This window comes from Condylura cristata, unplaced genomic scaffold, assembly GCF_000260355.1.
Source record: "Condylura cristata isolate star-nosed mole 26May11 unplaced genomic scaffold, ConCri1.0 scaffold00022, whole genome shotgun sequence".
In the NCBI taxonomy this organism is placed as follows: domain Eukaryota; kingdom Metazoa; phylum Chordata; class Mammalia; order Eulipotyphla; family Talpidae; genus Condylura; species Condylura cristata.
The window spans coordinates 27,829,583-27,846,567 of record NW_004567123.1 but is presented as its reverse complement, the minus strand read 5'-3'; the positions used below and the strand labels follow the sequence as shown (position 1 = coordinate 27,846,567).

Below are 16,985 nucleotides of genomic sequence, written 5' to 3'. Positions count from 1 at the left end.
AGTTTTGCATCCAAGGTCCACACAGCTCATGAGCCATCGGGAGGGCAGAAACTGGGGTATGTATTCTCTGCTGAAGCTCTAGCTCCTGGCTGTGCCCCTGGCAGAGAGGAGCTGCTACACAAAGCCATCTACTGACGAATGATATGTTAGGATCACACCAGTTTAGAATGTCGGTGCAACACACACCTAAAATTGCACTTTAGAATTCCCAAGATGACCAAAGTAAAGACAGCGCCTGCGCCTGCTGTGTCCCCAGGGTGGGGGCCGTGGCGTTGATGGCACTGCCTCATCAGCGAGGCTGGGTGGTGGCACAGTTCACATGGAACTCCTGGGGGCTCTGCCCCGGGGGCTGGAGTTTGCTTGTTTATGCTTGGTGCCCAGGAGAAGGGGACCCGGCTGCAGGAGCACCCCGATGCTCACTCTGGGTTCCGGGTTTGGCAGGAGAGGGGGTGAAAATGGGGCTGGGTTGAGAACTGGAGGTGCTTACTGGGCAGCCGCTGGTTTTCATTCTGCTGAAGTGAAATCGCTCGACCCCAGCCACACTGTTGAGAGGCACCAGCATTTTGTGCTTGACGCAGAGAGAAAGTACAGCGACCATTAAGATGATGCCCGAATGTTTTCTTATCACTTAAAATGTTTTTATATTTATTAATAATCTCTGAGATTTACTGGTTACATTTTAAAATCCTATGTCAGGGCCTCCCTGGCGGTGCAAGGGATAAAGTCTCAGAGCTTTCAAGCCATCCCCAGGCACTGCAGCAGGAGTTCGATCCCCGGCCAGGGACCTGACCCACATGGAGCAGCACCTGCTTCTTCCCTCAGCACTGTGTTTCCATGGATCTGGCTCTTCCGCTCCCCTTTATGTCTCCGGTGAATCCTCTAACACCCTTCCCCCCCACACCTTTGACCTACACCCCAGTTCTTGTATGCATAAATAAATAAAAATTAATTTCCAGGCCCTTCCTGGTGGCCCAGCAGGTTAAAGCACAGCACTGAAAAGCTAAAGCCACTGCATCATGAGTTTGATCCCCATGCTGGAGGTGACCCACAGGGCCCAGCACACCTCTCCTGACCGGCCTGCTGCTCCCCTCAGCAGTGTACTTCATCAGTCTGCCTGTTCTGTTCCCCGCTCTGCCTCTGGTGACTCCTCTCACCGCACTACACCTCTGGCCTGTACCCCAGTTCTGTATGCCCAAATAATAAATCTTTGAAAAAATAAAGCAATCATTAAAATATTTTATTTATGTATTTATGCACAGAAGAACTGGGTACAGGCCAGAGGAGCAGAGGGGGGGATGAGAGGATTCACCAGAGACAGAGTGGGGAGCAGAACAGGTAGACTGAAATACAGTGCTGAGGGGAGCAGCGGGTGAGACAGATGACATCTGCTGCATCTTGTAGGTCAGCTTCCTGGCTGGGAATCAACTCTGGCCTCAGCGATGACAGAGCTGAGACAACCCCTATGCCACCAGGGAGGCCCTCAACTAAGTTAAGAAATGCTGAAGTTGCCCCAGCCTCTCAGTTCCCCCAGGTTGATTTGCACTCAGGATCCTCTTTATCTTTCTTTTCCATGTTTGCCGCCTCCTCCCCTCCCTTGGTGAGAAGCTTTGATAAGCAGCATTTCTTGAGAGTACCCCACTGTGGCCCTGGGGTCTCCTCTTAGTTTCCTCCTGCAGGCTTGATACTGGTGCTTTTTTGCTCTTATTGGAAGGTGTCAACAGAAGGTTTTCAGGAAACTACCAGAACACCTGGCCCTTCCAAAGTCATTTCTGATGAGATCCACGACCCGCGAGGAGCCTAACAGCTCATGACCACCGCCTGCCCGGGCCAATGACTGTACTGGCCACATCCCGCTGTACACTTATCATGTGGAAAGGGTGTGTCTTGGATTTTTAAAATATCATAACTGCCTCTGGGGGTTTAGACAAAGATGAAATGCGTTAAGTCCATGTGGCCATAACTCCCAAGCCCCAGGCTCTGTAGCGGCCTCTCCCTGGCATTACTCAACCATCCTGGCTCTCCAGGCCCGGGCCGTGCAGGTTTATGGCAACAATTGCTATCCTTCCAGACATGATCTCAAAGTCATAAAGACTTTTACAGTTTCATTCTCCCCTGAGATAAGCCAGGGAGCCCTTCCCAAGGCCGGGCAGCAATTTCACTGAGGCAGTGGGGAGGGGTTGGGCATTGCAAAAGGAGGGAAATAGAACAAGCTTTATGGCCCCAACTTCTCTAAAAATGCCACGTTCTCATATCCTCAGATTGAACCTGCTGGCGAAAACTCAGCACCTGGAGCACAGAGCTATTCATTCAACCATTTGTTCATTCATTCACTCATTTGTTTATCTAGCCAGCCAGTCAAGAAATGGGGGACACAGCACAGGCCCCAGCAGGCTGGATTGCTTGCTGTTAGGGCCTGTGTGGACCTCACGCCAAGCCGCACCTGTCACCTGTGAAACAAGGCCAGGCCGTGGCACCTGCTTCCCAAGCTCACAGAGGTGACTACATGCGATGTGTCTGCTCCCTTAGCAGAGCAGGCCTACAACGAATGGCGCCAGCCCCTTTCCCTACCGTCGAATTCATCTTGTTTGCTCTTGATTCCTCTTCCTCTTTCCAATGCCAAGGGTGGAGCCAGCTGCCCAGCTTCAAGGCCTCACCTACATCTCTCTGCTGGCTGCACACCCTCTTTCAATGAGTTCAAGCAACGGTTTGGCTTTCTTTCTTGCTTCTTTTATTAAGGGATAATTTCCAGACACCAAAACTCACCCTTCTGTGCATGGCTGTGCAAGTTTTGGCAAGGGTATGCCGTCACGAAGTCAAAGCCCAGAGCATTTCCATCATTAGCCTAGCCTGCCCCACCCCTATTCCGGGCCCCTGGCCACCATGGATTTGTCTTAGAGTTTTGCCTTTTCTAGAACATCATATAGACAGAATCACCTAATACATAGCTTTTGTGGCTTGGAATGAACATTGTGACTTTTGCTCAGGATGATGCATGGGAGATGCATGTTGCCTCTCAGTAGTTTGCTCTCTCTCTCTCTTTCTCTCTTTTTTTTTTTTACTAAATAGAATTCCCATGTGCCTGTTAGGTTATAACTATGCTTCTGGCTGGACTTTTCCTCTCTAGCCCAACTTCTTCCTGAGTGCCTATGATTCCTTTGTTATTTAACTGGCACCCCAAGCAAATATCCTAATGGAACTAACTCTGTTTTCTAATCCATACCCCTAGCTTCTGCAGTCTTCTTCATCTAAACCATCATCACCACCATCTCAGCCTTCACCACCACCACCTCAGCTCCCATCACCTCTACCTCAGCTCCCATCACTCCAACTCAGCCCCCACCACCACCTCAGCCCTCATCACCACCTCAGCCCCCACACCACCACCTCAGCCCTCATCACCACCTCAGCCCCTGTTACCACCTCAACTCCCATCACCACCTCAGCCCCTTTACCACCTCAGCCCCCATCACCTCCGCCTCAGTTCTCATCAACTTCATCTCAGTCATCACCACCACCTCACTCCTCAGTATCACCAGCCCCACAGGTATTTCTCTTCTTTCCCTCACACATTTAAGCTGTTAGCAAGTTCTTGGCAGTGCTACCTCCAAAATAGCTCAATGTGACCACTTTTCGATCCCTCACTTGTGTTCATTTTCTGTGCTAGAAAACAACTTGCCCCCACCTAAGTGACTTAAAAGAACACCCATCAGTCATCTCAAGTGTTTGCTCAGAAATCCAGAGAGTAAGTGACAAGACTTTCTGCCAGGACCTCACACGGTTCATGTCAAGGTGTTGGCTGTGATGTGTTCTCCTAAGGGTTCCTTTCCCTTCAGATGATTATCTGAATTCAGCTCAGTTCCTCATGGTTATAAGACTGGATTTGATGTTTTCAGCTGACTGGAGCCACCCACCTTCCTGACCATGAGATCCCTCCATCTTCAAAGCAGCCATGGAGAATCTTCCTCATTTTGAATCCCTCTCAAGTTTCTCCCCCTCAAGGGGCACATGTGGTCAGGGCAGGCCCACCAGGGCTGACCTCCCTCTCACCAGGTGAGCTGCTTTGGGGTGTTCAGTACATGCTCACAATTTTGCCACAACAGCACCCAGATTCGCATATGGTTGAATAACCAAGAAAGGGCCTACAGAGACCAGGGGCAGGAGTCTTGGGGTCACTTAGAATCTGGCCTTCGGCTCCCTTGGGCCAAGCCCCTGACCACTGCCCAGACCATGCTTGGGCTCTCTGCACCCACTCTATTCTGTGCAGTCCCTTCTTCACCCAGCAGAGCGTGACTATTAAGGACAAGAACTAGATCACGTCACCTCCCTACTCAAGCCCCCCGCCCCCTCACACCCCCAGAGCTTCTCACTGTACCTAAAGTACAACCCGAAGTCTTCCTCTGGCCTAGAAGCCACCCTCCCCGGCAAGGCCCTCCCCATCTCCCAGACTCCATCTCTTTTCACCCACCTCTTTGCTGGTCCCCCAATCTGCTCAACTTGTCTCCCCTCAGGGCTCTTCATGTGCGGGTCATTCTACCTGAGAACTTTTTCCAGAGCTTCTCATCCTCCTGACCTCGCCAGCTTCACTCCCGAGAGACGCGCTCCCATCCCCTACCGCAGTTCTTTCAAATTACCCTCCTTTCTTTTCATTTCACCTTCACACCTTCCCAGTACCTTGGTTTATTTGTGAAGTGCTTGACAGTTTGCTCAACAGATGTCTTGGCTATTTGAAAATACCTTTGTTGATTTATTGACTCTATGTGACTGCTCGGCCTAGAAGACCACCTTCAGGAAGTCAGGGGCTTTGTCTGTCTTGCTCGCCTGCGTGTCCAGGTGCCTAGAAAGGTGCCTAGCAGATTGTTGGCACACACTAAATGTTTATTGAGAGAGTGAAGGAATAAATATATGTCGTCAGGGTAGGGCCCTCTATCCACTACATTCCCCTTCTTGGTGCAGATGTCACTGTCCCTCACTGATCAACCCATGGTCATCTTCCTGCTTCACTCACACCCTCTTCAGTCCACCTTCTTCAGAGTTGCCAGAATGATCCTTTAAAGATACAGATCTGAGCAAGCCTTCCCTCCATTTCTAGTCTCCAAAGTGATTTCCCAGAAGAAATTCTCGTTGCTCTGTGATGGAGGCTCCCAACTCCTGACCCAAACCTGTCACCTAGCATGCTTCCAGATGTGGGTGAGAAGATTCAGGGACATGTGACACACCCATAAGTGACACTGTCCGCTCAGCCGGTCTCTTTGCAGGCCTTCCTTCCTTCTGAAAACATTAGGGAGAAAGTCCAGGTCGAGCCGTGTGTGCCGTTACTGATTCTCTAACTACCTGTCAACTTCCTGTCTGAGAGAAGTGTGCCGTTTTCCCTGGGCACTGCTCTGGCTGTACTGGTGGATATTATTTCCTTTTCATCTGAATCTTGCAGCCACCTCCCATTCACAGCAAATGGCGCTGGTTTCCAGCTGACGTCCGGGATCAGTGTAAAGAGAAGGGTTATGAAAAATCTGAAGCCAGGAAGGGACCATGGTACTCAGGCAGAGGTGGCGACCACTGGTCTTTGTCCTCTCTCCTCTGTCCAGGATGTAGTTCAGCTGCCAGCCTGACACGCTCTTCACTCCCCTCCTGTGACAGGTTCCTGTCCTTTCTGTGCTTCTGCCCCCTCCTGCAAATGCACCATTTCAAACTACAGTGCACCTCCTCAGACTCCCCTCCCCTCCCTGGTTATCACTTTCACTCTCGACACCATGTTCCCACTTTTCATCATGTGCTTCTTCAGGAGGGGCTGTGTTCTGAGAAATGTGTTGTTAGGTGATTTCATTGTTGTGCAAAGGTCAAGGAGTATAGCCACAGGAACCTCAGTGATCCTGCCTCCTGTGCCCCTGAGCTGTGACATCACCTGTTGGGACTGTGATAGAGGTGTGGTTGGTCGCTGGCCCGAATGTTAAGTGACACATGTGTCAGGCTACTGGCTACTTTTCGCTCTGTGAGCGTCAATTGTGAGCTCCAAGAGGTAGGCACCTGGGTATTGAGTATTCAGACCCTCAGGGGCCTTATGCCGAGGGCTTTGCCTCGTGACCTTTGATAGCTGATACGTTTTGTATGGTTCTAGCACCTTCTGTGACCGCCAGGCCAGGGCTGCAGTGGTCAGTGGTGTCCAAGCCCATCTTGGTGGCCCCTGGAGTCTTAGCTGTTGCACTAGCTCTGGACCTAAGACAGGGGCCTTCCTCTATCTGAGCTTGTCTCCTCATTTGTAAAAAGAACGAAAATACCCAACTCAGAGGGTTGTTGTGGGGCTTAAAGATTTGACAAAGAAAAAGAGGTCCATAAATATCCTTGGTCTCAAGACCCATCACCATTAGCTGCCTGGTCTGTGAAATCACATCTTGGAATTTACATATGAGACACCTATTGGAGAAATGTAGATCAAAGGTGATCGGAGTTCTGTGAAAGAGGTGACATGTCATTCATACTGCATGGAATTTCCTTGGGATCGTCAAACAACCTGTCACCTGGGATCTCTTCCCTGCTCTTTGAGCAGTGGGGCTCCATTTAGAATACTGGGTAGAAAAGCTTCTTAGGATCAAGGTCAAGGAGCCACCTTTGTGGGGGTTGAAGGCCCAATTCTTCATGAAAACACACAGTTGGTAGAAAGAGCCTTGGTTCAATTTCTGACTCAACTGCCCACTGGCTGTGAGTCTTGGACAAATTCCTTCACCTCTCTGAACCTTGGTTTCATCCATTCTAAAATGGGGGTGGGATTTGCTGTTGGTTGCCCAAACTGATGCTGTTTTGCAACTAACATGGAAACCAAACTTGAAGCCCTGGCCGCCCACGCTGGGATTTGAGATTAACTGGGGCAAAGGGCTGAAGTGGTGGAGGAGCCAAGGACAGAGGAATTTATGGCAGCTCTGGGTTTATGGTTTTGATATGGGTTTATTAAGCTCGCTCTAGTTCTGCAACAGCTCACCCCCACAGCCGTGCTGTCAGGGCCGTGCACGAGGCCTCCATTGTAACATGATGGAAAGTACTTCCTGGTACTTGTGAGTGGAAGGAAGGAGAAGAGGAAGGCAGAGTGGCCTGGGGTTCAGGCGAACAGCAATGGGTGCTCTCAAGGCTGGGGAACTTAATGGTTAGCCTCTGGCAAGCTGTGGGTGAAGTGTGCACACACTCTGACGCCTGGTGGCGGGTGGCTGTGGCTAGTGGCTGTGGCTGTGGCTGGTGGCTGTGGCTGGTGGCTGTGGCTGGTAGCTATGGCTGTGACTGGTGGCTGGCTGCTGTGGCTGGTGGCTGGTCCCTTTTCCACCTCCTAGCACAGCTCTCTGGTAACCATGATCTCATTCAATTGAATCTTGACAACACCCTGGAGGGACTATCGTTCCCAGCTTACAGATAAGGCTTGATGAGGTGGAATGACCTGACCAGTTTACATTAATCATTAAGAGGTGTGCCCTCCCAGATCAGAACTGCTGCCCCCCTGGAACGAGCTGAGAGAGCCACCCTCATCCACCTACGAGAGGGTGTCGCGGTGTCCGGTGAATGTTAGCACCCGGCTCTGGGGGTGGGGCAGCCCGAGCTAGCGCCTGCTAGTTCTCCCGGTGCACACACCCTTACCACTGTCAACGTGGCATTGCTGATCCCAGAGCGGGCAGCTCTGGCATGGCCGAGTGAAAGCGACGCCGGGTGTGTGGGGGCCGCAGGGCAGCACTGCACACCTGCTTCCCAGGGAGACGACACAGTGACTTGCAGGCTGTGCTGGAAGCTCTCAAGGGCGTCAAGCCTCCCTTCATTCTTTGCTAAAATGACCCTTGCTTGGAGGAAATTTCCCTGTCCAACTCATCCCTTGCTGCTGGTAGGTTGGCTCAGACCCCCGGAAGTGGTCCAGAACAGGGTTTCATCCTGATGCTGATGGTAGGTGACAGGCATTTAGGCCTTCTTGCCATTCTTCCAGATCTATCCATCACCCCCTCCCTTCTCCCTTCCTCTCTTAACAAGCTGAATACTGAGTACTCATATTTTATCAATGAATCAAGAGACTGGGGTCAGATTTCTACCGCCGCCAACCATGGGAAACCACTTTCCCCAAGGTTGTTTCTCACTGCGAAGTGTAGTGTGAATGTAGGGTAAAGTGTATAATTAGGACCAGTCTCAGAAGATAAAAGACTAATGGTTGTAAACACCTTTTGCATGCTGTAAAGCATTATAGGGGGCCTCCCCGGTGGGGCAAGGAGTTGGGTCGCAGCACTCGGAGGCTGCCTGTAGCCACCACAGCACAAGTTCGAGACCCGGCCAGGGAGTGACCCAGATGGTGCCGCAAACCTCGCCTGTGTCCCCGCTGCTCCCCTCAGCAGTGTACTTCAGCAGATCCGCCTGTTCTCACTCTGTCTCTGGTGAATCCCCTCACGCACCCCTCCTGCCCCACCCCTCTGGCCTGTACCCCGGTTCTTGTGTGGTATGTATAAATAAATAGATCTTTAAAAAGAATTATAGAACTGTTTGTTTCAAGTATTAATACTTCAAAGGAAGAAAAGATACCCATCCGAGGACTTAGAAAACATACTTGCTATTTATTTGGTTTTATAAATTTGTTAAAACACACGACAGTAAAAAGGTTTTTTGCTTCTTTGCCCCATTGGGATGCAGTGATGGGATAGAGCGGGGTCGGGGGAGGTGGAAGGACCCAGCCAGCACAGGACCTAGTAATGTCCACTCCCTCAGAGATGCTGGGCCTCCTGGCCGGACGCTGCCCACTTCCAAAAGGCTTGATGCAAATCTCACAATTCTTCCCCATCAGGGAAACTCACAGAGCAATGTGGAGAAGCACTTGCCTTGACCATAAGGAATCTAAGCGAACCCGCTTCCAGCCTTCTCCGGGGCTCTGTCCTCTGGGGGAGGCACGTGCATCCTGGAAGCCTTTGAGAGTTGCCTGGGGCAGGTGAGGGCCAGGTTTGCACTCCCAACCCCTTTTGAGCCCATCAGATTTTTGTTTTAGGACCACAGCCCGGTAGTGGGGGAAGAAAGATTTTCCTGTACAACGTCCTCGGTTTGTAACCAGGAAAGTAAACTCCTTGTTCTGTGTTTTCTACATGCCACTAAAATTACTAAAGCAGACCGGCTTGCTCGTGCCGGAAGGGGCGGACCCCAGCCCCGGAAGATGGCTGCCATCTTAGGCACCCCGAGCCCGCTCGCCCCAAGGGGTCCTTCTCTCAACTTCACTCCTGGACGAGACCTGAGCAGCCCAGGGGTCCAGGGGTGGAGGACAGAGTGGCAGTGACCGAGGCCACCACCAGGGCGCCAGCCGCCCCACCTTGCCCTGGCCAGTCTGAACCCCTTCCTGGGACTTCTGGGGAACCCATGTGAGAGGCGGTGGAGGAAAGCCTGAGCAGTGGGCCGTCTCCCCTGGGGCCCAGGACAGGGCCTAGTGGATCCGGAGAAGCAGGGTATTCTCTTGGACAGGGCTCCATTGGCAAGGAAGACACCACTCCTGCGGGGGTCTCTGGCCCGGGGGTGTCAGTCCTCTCCACTCAGGGCTCTGTGGCCAGTCGACCTGCCACTCGCCACCCAGGCTCAGCTCTGTCCCAAGGCACGTGTCTTCGAGATCCCCCAGCGTGGCAGTGCTCCAGAATTGTTCAGGCACCTAAGATTCTGCATGATGAATGCTGGCTGCTCCATCCGGGGGGTAATGTTTCCAGAAGGTACCTCAAGTCATGCTTCCCAGAGCAGGTCTCAAACCCAGTCCAACCCCATCCTCTGCCCCCAAACAAACCAGGCCACATTGCTCTGTCTCCAAGACGCAGACTCTACATCCTTCACCTCCTTGGGGAGCAGAGAGAAGAGGGGCCCACGAGTTAGGAATTTTCCTTGTTTATCTATGAAAAGGACTCTGGACCCCAACCAGACTTGACTACAACTTCAGGCCTTCCCTAGCCCCAGACGTGGTCAGAGTTCCAGGCTGCTACGGCAGGGAGGAGGTAGGAAGCCCCCGTTGTGGTCAGTGACGACAGAGTCCCTTTCCAGAGAACATTTCTGCCCCTGTGGTTCAGGGCTCTTGTCCCCTCCGCAGACCTGGGGCCCGGAGCTGTGCGAGGTCCAGGAGAATCACTTCACCTCTTAGGTCTCAATTTCATCTTCCAAAATGAGCTCTGGGCAGCAGGGAAGGAGGAAGGAGGGAGCTGGTGCGCGCCAGGGGCCTTGGGGCAGAGCCAGCTTTAGGAAGACCTGAGAGGGCCCCACGGGACACCCGTGGTACCGCCCTGCGCCAGGGGAGCACGGTCGGTCATCTCCATCCCGCCTCAACTCCCTCACCTGGATCTCACCATCAGCCCCATCCGACCTCCTGCTCGCCCACTGTCTCACTCTTGGGGCCGCTGGATTTGTTAGCATGCTCAGCCCTGCGCATCTCTGCCGGCGACGGGCTGCTCCATCTGGCGTGTGAGGCCACCCGTTGTCTGGCACGGCCCCTCTGTTCCGACAGCCAGTCTCTTCATGGCCTCCCTCCCACCCCTTCTTCTGACCTCCAGGGCCTTGTCCAGGCTGCCTGCCCTTCCTTGGAATGTCCCGCCTCACATTCTCCTCCAGCCCAGCCCCACTCTTCCTTAAAGACCGCGTGTATCCTCCCCGCCATGTTCTGATGCTTTCTCCGAGTCCCCAGCCCTCCTTCTGAGTTCCTGTGGCTGTTGTCCACCTGCAATTGTTCTCTTGGTGAAAGCCTAGAGGGCTCATCCCCCTGGCCCACAGGGCCCACCCAAAGCCTGAAGAAGGGGATGGCTGTAGGCTGGAGGAAGGCTGGTGCCTTCCATCTCCACAGTCTCCTACACAGGGCCTACCCGCTTCAGTGCTTAAATATGTCCCTGAGGTGATGGAGGGATTATCTCCAAGTCTTCCTCAGCCTCTGGAGGGGCGGTTTTGGAGCCACTAGACTGGCTGAGGAGGGTGACAGTGGGGTTGGGGAGGAGCACTGGAGGTCGGGGCAGCAAAATGGGGGAGAGGCCCAGGCGCCGTGACCTGACCCGCCTCAGAGGGCTCTGGACACTGTGACTGTATCTGGAGGGAAGAAATAACAGTCTGAGAAGGAGGCACCATGTTTCAGTAAGGTCCTATGTCTCCAGACGATAGTCCTTTGGGGGTGAGGAGTTGAGGGTGAGAGGATGAGAGGGAAGGCAGTAACTTCAGCAAGAAGAATTTGTCCAAGGCAGCAGAGGACTTTGAGCTGGGGTCTCCCCGAGTTCCAGCCCCGTCTTCCAGAGCATCAGTGAAGGGTGACAATGGTATGTGGGACTCGGCCCAAGTCTGAGGGTTTTCACCCTTGCCACTGGGGCCCTGAGATCGCCCTGCCGTCACAGCCTCCTTCAAAGGACCAGCACCAGGGGCTCTCCGAGGGGGCTGGGAGACCCGACCCCCATTGGCGGCTAGATGACTTCCTGCTTGGTGATGGTTGGCTGGGGGATGGCGGAGGGGGGCTTGACAATTGTGGTGATGGCACCTGGCAGGAGCTTGTAGGGTTCAGACCCGGAACTACCTGGTGGCGAGGGCTGTGGAGTCTCAGGGGTGGCTGCAGGGATAGAAAAACAAGCAAGGGCTGCTCAGAACCCCAAGTCTTTGGCCTAGGAGCATTTTAGCGCCCCCCCCCCCGGACCTTAGTTTCCTCTCCTACAGAAGAGTTAAACTAGCTAATTTTTTCTCAGGTTTATAATTCAAACCTTCTGAGTTCTAGAACATAAAGCCCATGTTCCATGAGGTCTGGAAGGCTCTTGGCTCCGATTCCATCAATCCCTGTCCTGTCCAACATTTGAGATGGAGATTTGGCTGCTTCTTTCCTGTCTCCCAGGGCCAAGTCTGACTGCCCATAAAGACAATAGGACATGTGACAGGAAAACCCTTTCCTAAAGAGAAGGAGCAACCATTGATGAGATCAAAGGGTCTGGAACTAACTGGCTGAACAAATAGCAGTTCTTTGCTGTTTAGGTAGATGAATAATGCAAACAAATTGGTTTTACCACCTTCACAGATATGGAAAAAAACCATGATCTAGTTAGACAACTTCCCCAAAGAACAGTCTCAATGAATTGCAACTTCCTGTTAGTGAACTACCTTGTCCCATCTCAAATGTTGGACAAAATGACTTTACTCTGTAGAACTTTGCCCAGTGACAAGCAGACCCTGAAGAGATTTCACCTAGCAGACCCCCCCAACCCAGTGAATAGTCTCATCCCATGGTCTCATGGATAGCTTTACCCAACTGGGCAGCCTAACTTCAAAGAACAGTTTTACCTAATGGACATCACCTAATGGAATTCTAATCCCAAAAGACATGCTCACCCAATGGGCAAACTCATCCAGTGGATGCCTCATTCCAAGGACAGCTGCATTCAGTACAGGTTATCAATCATCTCACTGAATAAATGGCCTCACTGAATCAATAGCCTTAGAAATGGCCCATCTCACCACCACCCCACCACCATTCCCTACCTTGTTGCACAGAGACCTGTTATATCCAGGTTCCCATATTCTAAACCCAACCTTTTTCTATCTTAGGCCCCAACCTCATCCCTTCCTGGATAAAACCCAAGTTGCCCACCTGCCTGCCCCCTGGGTCGGGGCCACTCACACATCTGTCCATTGCTGAGGTGAGTAGGCATTGTGTTGGCCACAATGACATTGGTGCCCATGTGTTCCTGCATCAGGTGAGGGTGCAGAGGGTGATGGGCATGAGGTGCGTCGCTAGAGGACCCTGAAGGTAGAGAGGAACACAGTTGGGATGGGGAGGCCAGAATAAGGACCACAGGACTTGCATTCTCCTCTGTAGGTGAGCCAGTCAACCTGCTCATCCAATACTGACAGCTCCTATTCGGTTCCTATTTCTGGCTCGTAAACTAGGGGTTACCATTCCTCTCCATAGTCTTCATGAGGGTATTGAGAAGACCGAGCAAAACCAAAGAACAAAGTGATTTGAAGAAGTGAAGAGCATGTTTGGAAGGTGTTAGACCATTCACATAGTGTCATGACTAGCGTACTGGCCGCATGTCAACAGAGTACATCTATTCAGTGATGCCCAAAGCTCCTTGACACTCAAGGCTTCTAGCCATTTGATCCCACCTCACCTTTCAGCTTCATCACCCACACCTGGTCTGCTTACAGTGTTCCCTGTACTTCCCTGTCTCTAAGCTTCTTCTATCTCCCCTCAGAGTGAGACACTTTTCAAACGTTGTCTACACTTGCTGTGTCCACTTCTTTATTTTTGCACTTCCTCACTCACTCACTCCGGAGCTCCCTGCCCCAATTTGGTTTCCCCTGACAGTGCTGTCGACACAATTGCCAAGAGCTTTCCTGTTGCAACGAGTAGGAAGGCAGGAGCCTCGCTACTCCTCCTGTAGCATTTAGCAAATTAAATGTAGTGTTCTTAACAAATACTCTTCTCTTGGATTCAGACACTGCTCTTTCTTTTGCCATATCCCCTGGCTGGTCTTCACCATCTCACATGGCACCAAATTGCTGGAACTCCACCAAGCTGCCTCCACCCTGAGCTTTGGGCTTGCATTGGACCAACACACTTTCTGAGCTGCCTCTCTCATAACTCAAACTGAGTGTCCAGTAGTCTCAAGTCCAACTAAAGTCTCAGCTGGAGCTCTTGGCTCATCCCTCCCCAAGCCCATGCCCGGACTCAGTCTTCCCCAATTCGGTAAATTGCTCTAAGCAAAACGGAGGTTTATCTTTTATCTTTTCCCTACCCTCATTCCCCACATCTGATCCACCAGCAAATCCTGTGGATTCTTCATCTAAATCAATGACGACGTTTGTCTATGCCACCAAATTTCTAACCGTGGCTAAGCCTCCATGTCCTTCCCCTTAAATGTACTTGCTACTTGGCCCTCCCTGGTGGCGCAGTGGGTTAGAGCACATCACTAAGAAGCTAAAAAGCTACTTCCACATGACTTCAATTCCCGCCTGCCGCAGAGGTGACTGCATGGCGCGGCAGACCTCTCCTGACCCGCTGGCTGCTCCCCTCAGCAGTGTACTTCGTCCATCTGCCTGTTCTGCTCCCCGCTCTGTCTCTGGTGAAACCTCTTGCCGCTCCTGAACCTCTGGTCTGTACCCCAGTTCTGCACACATAAATAAATCTTGAAAAAAAAATGTACTTGCAACTCAATAGTCAGAGTTGTGTAAAACATTAGTTTCCCTCTCTGACAAAAGTAGCAATAAAAGTAAAATTCAGCTTTCTGGTCAAGGCCCACAGGACTGTGGCTATCATGCGGCTGCGCCCAACTTCCAGCTCCACCTCATATGACCCCACCTCACCCAGCCTCACTACCGCATCTTTCGTTCGGACACACACAGGCTTCTCCTACCTCGGGAACTTTGCATGAGCTACTTTTGATGGAAGGTATTTTTCAAAAAATTTTAAAAAAAATTTCTACTTTTAGCCATTAGATGTTAGCACAAAGTCACCACCTCTGAGCAGTCTCCCTTCGCCAATCTAGCTGAAAAGACCTTTTTTTTTAAAGATCTTTTTCTACAGTATTACCTGGCTACTTCAAGGTCTGAAGTTACCATCTTTATTATATACTTGGCTATTATTTACACACCCATGAGGTCAGAGATCTCGTTTACTGTTGCGAATAAATGAGACATGATCCCCATTTTTGAGATGAGGGAACAGAGAGAGGCTTGGGCAGGCTAAGGGACCCGCCCAAAGCCAGGGCAGACACCATGGAGACGAGAAGTGAGCCCCGGTCTGCGGGAGCACCCCCGCCCCCCACACCCTGCCCACCTCGCAGCCCCTCCTGGGCCTGACACGGACCTCCCAGCAGCATCTCCTGCAGCAGGTTGTCGATCTTGGCCATGCCGAAGAGCTTGATGAACTGGATCTGCTCGATCATCTGCCAGGTGATGCTCTGCAGCGTGGGCAGCAGCAGCAGCAGCTCGCCGAAGCGGCCGCGCGAGTCGTACTGGCGGTCGTTGATGTAGTCCTCCAGGCTGACCTGCACCTGGGAGCGCAGCCGCTTGATCTTGCCGGGGTCGCTCAGCCCCTTGGCATCTGCAACGGGAGGGGCCCAGTGTGCTTTGATTCAGGGCCGGATGGGGAGACCGACTGGCCCTAGGTCGCTGGGGTGCCCTCACTGGCGCTGGCATGCAGCTCGAGGACCAGTGTCCTCGAGAACCAGGGTACAGTAGTGCAAACTGTAGCTTCCTAGACTTGGGCAGAGAGTGGGGTCTGTCCCATTTCCTAAGAGGTAGAGCTGAGAGAGGGGCATGAAGGATGGGGAGCAGAACTTCAGGAACTCCTCGGGGAGGGTGCTGAGCTCCGTGTTACATCTGGGACAGGGAGGCCACCGAGCCGGTCATTAACCGCTGGCAGAGCCCTGACGTGGACGTGGGGTTCCCGACTCACAGTTGAGGCATCACCGTCCAGACCGCAGCCCTGTGCTCTGGCGGCCTTAGAACGGAGCCCCGCACACCGCTGCCCCGGTGTCTGTGACGCTGGGTCACACCGAGGTTCCTCCAGGAAGCCTTCTCTTGTCCTCACTCCCAAGTCGGCATGACGAGTATCTATCATGTCCCAATGTTTCTGTGGCTCCTTGTCACCGCTGACCACACAGAACATGGCTGTCTTTCCCACTCCGCTCTGAGCTCTGGCCACATATTTCTGTTGTCGCCTAGCACCACATGTAGCCATGTTGTTGACAGCCCCCCCCCGTGTCCCCCCGAATGTGGCCTCTAACATGCACAGAGGGAAGAGAGCGAACAAGCCTTTGGGGTCCAGGAAACTTGACAGTGGAAAATGAAATCAGGCTTGGCACAAAGCTATCACCATACAGACGTGACCCAGAGATGCAGGTGGGAAGTTGGGAGGTAGAACTGGAGAAGGGAGGGTGGAAGGAAAGAATGGCTGTGCGGGACAAAATCCTGCTACTTAGTGTCAGCCCAGAGAAGGGGGAAGCACAGGACAGCACTGTCAGCACAATGGATAGCGCAGGAGGAGTGGGGTGGGGCCGGGGGGTGGGGAGGGGGGGGAGGGTGACAGGGAAGAGTGAGACCTTCAGCTATTGGAGGAGGAAAAGCACAATCTCAGATGGCGAATTCGAGATCCTGAGGGTGCAGAATAGAGTGAGAGCTGTAGAGATGCCTGCCAGAAGAGACAGGGAGAAGATTCAGAAACGGTGGCCCCGGGATGGGCTTTGGGCAGGAACACCTGGGAGAGGTATTGGCATTTTTAGTACGTGCATTTTAGTACGTGCATTTTTAGTATTGGCATTTTTAGTAGGTGACTTTTTTTTTTTTTGAGGAAAAGATGAAAGGAAAGAAAAGAGAGGAGAGAGGAGGGAAGGGAAGAAAGGGGAGGGAGAGGGGAAAGAGAAGGCAAAGACCCCGGCCTTTGGAGTCAGCTCAGCCCGACATCTCTCTGGACCTCGAGCTAGCGCATCCGTTAAATGGGCCGACAGAAATAAGCCTCCCCTGGCGTCTGACTGAACAGTGAGCTGGTCCAGGTGAGCTGGTCCAGGTGAGCTGCAGTCCGGCGCACAGCCCAGCGGGCGTGGGCGGCGGCGGGGGGGCGCCCTACCTGGGTCGAAGAAGATGATGGCCTTGAGGCAGGCATACTCGTTCTCATCGATCTGCAGCTCCTGGAAAGGCAGCACCAGCTCGTCCAGGATGCGCACGGACACCCGGCTCATCTCCGCCAGCTCGGGGCAGTGACGGGGGACGATGTAGTCATTGCCTGGACGGGTGTGAGGCGGGGCGTGGGCAGGCGGCCGCAGCTGCAGGCTCGCCCCTTGCTTCAGACAGGCCCTGCCTTTTTTGCAGGTGGCGATGCGGCTGCACCCATGGGAAGAAGGCACAAAAGAGACTGCACCCCCATTTTACAGGTGAGGAAACGGAAGCCCGGAGGGAAGGCATCAGCTGCCTGGAGCCTCTGGCCTTCACGGGGAGCCCTGCCTTCTAGGACCCCGGTCACAGCATCCAGGCTCTTCCAACACAACCCACGAGAC

General features: G+C 52.8%; 1 protein-coding gene across 1 annotated transcript in view; it reads right to left on the bottom strand.

The window, feature by feature from the left end:
* Positions 1-11,375: 11,375 nt before the first annotated feature.
* Positions 11,376-16,985, bottom strand: part of HNF4A (hepatocyte nuclear factor 4, alpha) — a 20,547-nt gene continuing 14,937 nt past the window's right edge. Inside the window, exons 7-10 of the mRNA XM_004687019.2 lie at positions 16,559-16,714; positions 14,798-15,034; positions 12,608-12,730; positions 11,376-11,551 (exon numbers count right to left, since the gene is read on the bottom strand). Coding sequence (XP_004687076.1) covers positions 11,409-11,551; positions 12,608-12,730; positions 14,798-15,034; positions 16,559-16,714 — 659 coding nt within the window. The 3' untranslated portion in view covers positions 11,376-11,408. The remainder of the gene's footprint in view (positions 11,552-12,607; positions 12,731-14,797; positions 15,035-16,558; positions 16,715-16,985) is intronic.